Genomic DNA, 8,611 nt, shown 5'->3' on the forward strand with positions numbered 1-8,611 from the left:
GTGCTGACTCCTTCTGAAGTCCACCACTAGCTGCTTGGTCTTGCTGACATTCAGCTGGAGGTGGTTATCCTGGCACCATGATGCCAGATTCTTCACTTCGTCAATGTAGGCCTCCTCATCGTTGTTGGAGATGGCGCCCAACACCACGGTGTCGTCAGCAAACATCACAACGGTGTTGGAGCCATGGGTGGCCACACAGTCTGAAGTATAGAGGGAGTAGAGCAGTGGCGAGAGGAAACACCCCTGTTAATGGTGACGCTGTTAGAGACGCATCTATCCACCCTCACCACGTGAGTTCTGCAAGTGAGGAAGTCCAGCACCCATGCACACAGACGGCTGTTGAGTCCTACATCCCTCAGCTTTGTGAACCATCTGCTGGGCACTATTGAGTTAAACGCTGAACTGTAATCAACATTCTTTTCTTGCACTAGTTCAGTGGTTCCCAAACGTTTTTTGCTAGGCCCCCCTTTGTTTTACAAGAAAAATGTTCGCACCCCCCGCCCCCTTCTCGCGCGTGTACGCGCGCACGCACGCGCACTAACACATCCTCCAACCACACACACCCATATTTTGCTCCATTGCGGTTTATTTCACACCTCAAACATTTAGTAAACAGTTAAAACAAATACAAGTAATCTGCAATAAATTACAGGTAGTAATAAAATAAACTACTAACTCTTTTAGGCTACGTCCACACCTACACGGGTATTTTTGAAAACGCAGCTGTTTCGTCCACACGTAAACTGCGTTTCGAAACACCGAAAATGGAGATGTTTTAAACCCTTTTTTGCGTTTACGTGTGGACGAGGAATACAGAGTTCGTCACTCAACATCAAAGGTATGTGCCTTTTTTTCACGTCACACTGTGCGCCACGTTATTGTTTACATGAGATGAGTTGCAGAATGGCAGATAGAGACGAAATACTGTTAATCTTACTATCTTCAGGTTTTACACGCTTACATATACACACGCAGTTACTGTCCCTCCATTTGGAAAGGCAGAGGCGTCACAGTGATTATTTTATGTGTAGTTGTTTTTTTTCCATGTGTAATAATATTCAACATTGCTATCAATACATTTTTCAAAAAATGCCTCACTGTGCAAAATGGGTTTAAAAACATAAACAACTGTGGGATCCTGTTTGTCCGTGATTTAAACAGCCCAGCCTTGCTCCCTACGAAGGGAAAATCAATTCTGCAGTGGAGACCTACCTTGGCACTTGTGCAGGTGAAGCCAAAGGGAAGATATGCTTCACCATATTTTCTAGTCTTTGGCTTAGAATGAAGTTGGTTTGGAAACATATTCAGCGACGCTGCATCCCCTGCTTTGCGTTTCTGTAGGCGCCCCGTGTAAGCAGTGTCCAAGCGTTTTGTCCCCCCCCCCCCCCCCCCCCCCTTTTCATTCCGCTCCCCTGCAATGGCTCTGCGCCCCCCAGGGGGCGGGCCCCACACTTTAAGAAGGACTGCACTAGTTGGTGCTAACAATGCCATAAAAATTATAATATTTTAAATATAGACTCAGAAACTGTTAAATGGTTGACAGCTGTTGGAGCAGGCCTCCATGATTTAAATGATCCTTATTTCATTAACCTTAAATAAACACTAATGTAGTGTTTCATGTCACTTTATTAAAAAATATATTTATACAGATGTTAAAGGGATTAACAGCATTTCATCAATCTGTGCAACAGCTTAAAAAATAGAAGAGATAAAGACTCTTTAATAATACTAGTATAGTGGGTTATTTAAAAACCTGTAATCTTTCATTTTAACTTCAGTCCTTTCATTGTTTCTCTCCTGATTGCAGCTGGAGCCCTTCAGTGTCAAACCTGCACAGATCAGACGTGTTCAACCACAGTAGCAAAAACATGTTCTTCAGAGACCATGTGTGTTACAGCTACTATTTTAGGTAATCTTTTCTTCATATTATTTCATACAGTTCAGTAAATTTCAAATACCTGTGAATCTCTGTGTGCTTTCCATCAACATTAATAAAATTCATCATTAAAAATATTAAAATTACTTTGCAGCTACCTCATCTGGAACTACCGCAACACAAATCTACAAGGCATGTGCATCTTCCTCCCTGTGTCCAACTACGGGCTCTCAGACATTTTCAGTTGACCTGGGTGTTCAAAGTGCTCTTGCATCTGCCACGTGCTGCAACACGGATAACTGCAACTCAGCAACTCTGGCTGGTAAGTAGAAATCAGTTAAGTTAAAGACACATAACTGAACAGACATGACAGAAAAGGATAAGAAACAATAATCTGATATCTGCTGAAATATTCTGTTCTAAAGTGAAATTATGTTCTTTTCTGTTTCAGCCCCTACTCCTCAGTCAAGTAACGGCCTACTATGTAACTCTTGTTCCACCTCTCAGTGCAACACACCATTGCAATGTCAGGGAGTGCAGGACCAATGCTTTCAATCAATGAGTGAGTCTTCATCATGCATACTTTAACAAAAAGCATCTTTAAATTTGGTTTTTGCATAAAATAAATTCAACAAACATTCTTTTTTTTCAATCAGTCAGGAAAAACATAACCAAGCATTTTATCCGTATTTGTAATGAATGTGATTTTGTACTTTAAATCGTTAAAGATGAAGATTTGATAATCAGTGTAGGAAATGATACATATTTTTCCACAACACATAAATATATTAGTTAAGAAGTATTCCCGAAATATTTGAAGCATGGAGGTAGTGATTAATCTGTCAGTTATTGTCATGACTAATCATTTGTATAAAACAAGAGCTGAAAACAAAGAGATAAATGTCCATCAAAAAAAGAGCAAAGTAAAGAAAATACACATGAAAACATCAAGAGGAGCACTTTGATTTCATGATGATGGAAAAATCAGTTACCTGCTTTAAATGGAAAAAAAAACATATGTGATAATAGAACACCGAGTGTAGGAACACTGTTCATTAAAAGGAAATCCATTTGGGTTCTGACATTGTGAGTACATGTTTTCAATAACTTAAATTTGACAGTCACGAAACAACTGACTGAAATGATGCCTCGAAAACTTTTCGAACTTATACCCATTAATATTATAATTTTATATAAGTATGTCTTGATTTTCAAAGGCTACTACACAGTCATGTATGTCTAAAAATATGTGAAATTGTTGAAACTGGGATTTTTCATCTACAGTGAACGATGGCACCAATGATTTTCCAGCTTACGGCTGTGCATCCAGCACCCTGTGTGCAGTTGCTTCAAGCCTGGGTTCTCTACCTTTCATGCAGAGTGTTGGTACCATAAAAAGTGGACCAACCTGTACTTTACCCACAACAACTGCAGCACCAACCACAACCACAGCTGCTCCAACAACAACAACAGCCGCTCCAACTACAACCACTGTGGCACCAACCACCACCACAGCTGCTCCAACAACAACGTCTGCTGCTCCAACAACGACAACAGCTGCACCAACAACAACAACAGCTGCTCCAACCACAACCGCAGCTGGAGCCCTTCAGTGTCAAACCTGCACAGATCAGACGTGTTCAACCACAGTAGCAAAAACATGTTCTTCAGAGACCATGTGTGTTACAGCTACTATTTTAGGTAATCTTTTCTTCATATTATTTCATACAGTTCAGTAAATTTCAAATACCTGTGAAGCTATGTGTGCTTTCCATCAACATTAATAAAATTCATCATTAAAAATATTAAAATTACTTTGCAGCTACCTCATCTGGAACTACCGCAACACAAATCTACAAGGCATGTGCATCTTCCTCCCTGTGTCCAACTACGGGCTCTCAGACATTTTCAGTTGACCTGGGTGTTCAAAGTGCTCTTGCATCTGCCACGTGCTGCAACACGGATAACTGCAACTCAGCAACTCTGGCTGGTAAGTAGAAATCAGTTAAGTTAAAGACACATAACCGAACAGACATGACAGAAAAGGATAAGAAACAATAATCTGATATCTGCTGAAATATTCTGTTCTAAAGTGAAATTATGTTCTTTTCTGTTTCAGCCCCTACTCCTCAGTCAAGTAACGGCCTACTATGTAACTCTTGTTCCACCTCTCAGTGCAACACACCATTGCAATGTCAGGGAGTGCAGGACCAATGCTTTCAATCAATGAGTGAGTCTTCATCATGCATACTTTAACAAAAAGCATCTTTAAATTTGGTTTTTGCATAAAATAAATTCAACAAACATTCTTTTATTTCAATCAGTCAGGAAAAACATAACCAAGCATTTTATCCGTATTTGTAATGAATGTGATTTTGTACTTTAAATCGTTAAAGATGAAGATTTGATAATCAGTGTAGGAAATGATACATATTTTTCCACAACACATAAATATATTAGTTAAGAAGTATTCCCGAAATATTTGAAGCATGGAGGTAGTGATTAATCTGTCAGTTATTGTCATGACTAATCATTTGTATAAAACAAGAGCTGAAAACAAAGAGATAAATGTCCATCAAAAAAAGAGCAAAGTAAAGAAAATACACATGAAAACATCAAGAGGAGCACTTTGATTTCATGATGATGGAAAAATCAGTTACCTGCTTTAAATGGAAAAAAAACATATGTGATAATAGAACACCGAGTGTAGGAACACTGTTCATTAAAAGGAAATCCATTTGGGTTCTGACATTGTGAGTACATGTTTTCAATAACTTAAATTTGACAGTCACCAAACAACTGACTGAAATGATGCCTCGAAAACTTTTCGAACTTATACCCATTAATATTATAATTTTATATAAGTATGTCTTGATTTTCAAAGGCTACTACACAGTCATGTATGTCTAAAAATATGTGAAATTGTTGAAACTGGGATTTTTCATCTACAGTGAACGATGGCACCAATGATTTTCCAGCTTACGGCTGTGCATCCAGCACCCTGTGTGCAGTTGCTTCAAGCCTGGGTTCTCTACCTTTCATGCAGAGTGTTGGTACCATAAAAAGTGGACCAACCTGTACTTTACCCACAACAACTGCAGCACCAACCACAACCACAGCTGCTCCAACAACAACAACAGCCGCTCCAACTACAACCACTGTGGCACCAACCACCACCACAGCTGCTCCAACAACAACGTCTGCTGCTCCAACAACGACAACAGCTGCACCAACAACAACAACAGCTGCTCCAACCACAACCACCGCTGCTCCAACCATAACCACTGCAGCACCAACCACAACAACGGTGGCACCAACAACCACAACTGCTGCTCCAACAACCACAACAGCTGCTCCAACCACGACAACTGCTGCTCCAACCACGACAACAGCTGCTCCAACCACAACAACAGCTGCTCCAACCACAACAACAGCTGCTCCAACCACGACAACTGCTGCTCCAACCACGACAACAGCTGCTCCAACCTCAACCACAGCTGCTCCAACTACAACCACTGTGGCACCAACCACCACCACAGCTGCTCCAACCACGACAACAGCTGCTCCAACCACAACCACAGCTGCTCCAACTACAACCACTGTGGCACCAACAACCACAACAGCTGCTCCAACCACGACAACTGCTGCTCCAACCACGACAACAGCTGCTCCAACCACAACCACAGCTGCTCCAACAACAACAACAGCCGCTCCAACTACAACCACTGTGGCACCAACCACCACCACAGCTGCTCCAACAACAACGTCTGCTGCTCCAACAACGACAACAGCTGCACCAACAACAACAACAGCTGCTCCAACCACAACCACCGCTGCTCCAACCATAACCACTGCAGCACCAACCACAACAACGGTGGCACCAACAACCACAACTGCTGCTCCAACAACCACAACAGCTGCTCCAACCACGACAACTGCTGCTCCAACCACGACAACAGCTGCTCCAACCACAACAACAGCTGCTCCAACCACGACAACTGCTGCTCCAACCACGACAACAGCTGCTCCAACCGCAACCACAGCTGCTCCAACTACAACCACTGTGGCACCAACCACCACCACAGCTGCTCCAACCACGACAACAGCTGCTCCAACCACAACCACAGCTGCTCCAACTACAACCACTGTGGCACCAACAACCACAACAGCTGCTCCAACCACGACAACTGCTGCTCCAACCACGACAACAGCTGCTCCAACTACAACCACTGTGGCACCAACAACCACAACAGCTGCTCCAACCACGACAACTGCTGCTCCAACCACGACAACAGCTGCTCCAACCACAACCACAGCTGCTCCAACAACAACAACAGCCGCTCCAACTACAACCACTGTGGCACCAACCACCACCACAGCTGCTCCAACAACAACGTCTGCTGCTCCAACAACGACAACAGCTGCACCAACAACAACAACAGCTGCTCCAACCACAACCACCGCTGCTCCAACCATAACCACTGCAGCACCAACCACAACAACGGTGGCACCAACAACCACAACTGCTGCTCCAACAACCACAACAGCTGCTCCAACCACGACAACTGCTGCTCCAACCACGACAACAGCTGCTCCAACCACAACCACAGCTGCTCCAACCACAACAACAGCTGCTCCAACCACAACAACAGCTGCTCCAACCACGACAACAGCTGCTCCAACTACAACGACAGCTGCTCCAACCACAACAACGGTGGCATCAGCAACCACAACTGCTGCTCCAACAATGACAACAGGTGCACCAACCACAACTACAGCTGCTCCAACAACAACGACAGCTGCTCCAACCACGACAACGGTGGCATCAGCAACCACAACTGCTGCTCCAACCACGACAACAGCTGCTCCAACCACGACAACAGCTGCTCCAACCACAACAACATCTGGTCCAACCACAACAACGGTGGCAACAACAACCACAACCACAGCTGCTTCAACCACGACAACAGCTTCTCCAGGTAACTACACTTTTTCTTATCATTCAGGATTTGATTTAAGCATTTCAAATCTAACACTAAAACACTTTGAATTTAACAGTAAAAGAAAACAAACAACAAACAAACAAAAAATAAAAATTTTTAAATTTATTTTATACATGTATTAAATGTCTTTTCCAAAAAACATCCAAACACTTTACAAGAGGATCACTTAGTTATGTTTGTGGTGGATCGAACCACAAACATAACTAAGTTTCTTTCCATTGACAGGAAATCAAATATCTGTCAGCATATCCGTAGGGAATATAGATTATTGCATGTGATAGACCCAATTAAAATAAAACAAATAAACAAATAAACAAACAAAAACAGGAGCCTTTAAGAAAGATATGCCAGACTTTTTGTTTTAGTTTATAAAATCTGTTTCTGAATCTGTTTGGCAAACTGATGTGGAAATATTTCATTTTGTTCAAATTATTTTACTGAGTGGATTAGGTCTACTTCATACTAGAAATAAGGAAAAGTGATTACCAAATATACGTGAAGGACATAATGATGGATATTAGGATTAGTACTTTGTTGAAAATCTTAGTTCAGTTTGTTAAGGTTTAGTGCCCGGATGGCTTGGGACTAGAAGCTCCTCTTGAGTCTCTCTGTACTTGCCCGGATGATATGGAACCTTGGAACAGTTTGTTGCCCGGATGGGATGGGTCCTTCAGTATCTGACCTGCTCTAGTCCAGCATCTCCCCTAAGGGGGGAGGGGCAATCCTGCAGCAGCATTCTGCTGTACGGATCACTCTCTTAAGAGCTTTTTGGTCCTTAACACAGCTGTTCCCAAACCAGGATGTGATGTTCTGTGTGAGGATGCTCTCCACAGCGCCTGCATAGAAAGTCATGAGGATCACTGGCGAGACCCTGAACTTTCTCAGTTGTGAGAGGTGGTACAGGCGCTGCCTATCCTTTTTTGGTCTAGACCTGAATGTGGGCAGACCATGTCAGGTCTGATGAAATGTGGATACCGAGATACTTGAAGGACTGCACCCTCTCCACTGGAGGTCCATTGATGATAATGGGCTTTTAGTCTCTGTGCTGACTCCTTCTGAAGTCCACCACTAGCTGCTTGGTCTTGCTGACATTCAGCTGGAGGTGGTTATCCTGGCACCATGATGCCAGATTCTTCACTTCGTCAATGTAGGCCTCCTCATCGTTGTTGGAGATGGCGCCCAACACCACGGTGTCGTCAGCAAACATCACAACGGTGTTGGAGCCATGGGTGGCCACACAGTCTGAAGTATAGAGGGAGTAGAGCAGTGGCGAGAGGAAACACCCCTGTTAATGGTGACGCTGTTAGAGACGCATCTATCCACCCTCACCACGTGAGTTCTGCAAGTGAGGAAGTCCAGCACCCATGCACACAGACGGCTGTTGAGTCCTACATCCCTCAGCTTTGTGAACCATCTGCTGGGCACTATTGAGTTAAACACTGAACTGTAATCAACATTCTTTTCTTGCACTAGTTCAGTGGTTCCCAAACGTTTTTTGCTAGGCCCCCCTTTGTTTTACAAGAAAAATGTTCGCGCCCCCCGCCCCCTTCTCGCGCGTGTACGCGCGCACCCCCCCCCCCCCCAACACATCCTCCAACCACACACACCCATATTTTGCTCCATTGCGGTTTATTTCACACCTCAAACATTTAGTAAACAGTTAAAACAAATACAAGTAATCTGCAATAAATTACAGGTAGTAATAAAATAAAAAGGTATGTGCCTTTTTTTC

At 43.3% G+C, this 8,611-nt stretch overlaps 1 protein-coding gene across 1 annotated transcript; it reads left to right on the top strand.

Moving 5' to 3' along the window:
• Positions 1–249: 249 nt before the first annotated feature.
• LOC147332299 (uncharacterized) lies at positions 250–8,288 on the top strand. The gene is made up of 9 exons (XM_086290786.1): positions 250–290; positions 1,779–1,909; positions 2,031–2,198; positions 2,328–2,438; positions 3,161–3,577; positions 3,699–3,866; positions 3,996–4,106; positions 4,828–6,855; positions 8,281–8,288. The coding sequence occupies exons 1-9, from the start codon at positions 250–252 to the stop codon at positions 8,286–8,288; spliced, it is 3,183 nt and encodes a 1,060-aa protein (XP_086146912.1).
• The last annotated feature ends 323 nt before the right edge of the window (positions 8,289–8,611 follow it).

This window comes from Aulonocara sp. 'chitande type north' Nkhata Bay, linkage group LG4, assembly GCF_057382095.1.
Source record: "Aulonocara sp. 'chitande type north' Nkhata Bay isolate Kocher_YH1m ecotype deep benthic linkage group LG4, A_spYH_male_GT1.1, whole genome shotgun sequence".
Taxonomy (NCBI): domain Eukaryota; kingdom Metazoa; phylum Chordata; class Actinopteri; order Cichliformes; family Cichlidae; genus Aulonocara; species Aulonocara sp. 'chitande type north' Nkhata Bay.

Bases quoted from the DNA above. Each gene is read 5' to 3' on its own strand.
- LOC147332299 (XM_086290786.1), top strand. From the start codon at position 250: ATGGTGACGCTGTTAGAGACGCATCTATCCACCCTCACCAC. The intron at 291-1,778 runs GTGAGTTCTGCA...TTTTAACTTCAG, and splicing joins CATCTATCCACCCTCACCAC to TCCTTTCATTGTTTCTCTCC. The intron at 4,107-4,827 runs GTGAGTCTTCAT...TTTCATCTACAG, and splicing joins CCAATGCTTTCAATCAATGA to TGAACGATGGCACCAATGAT.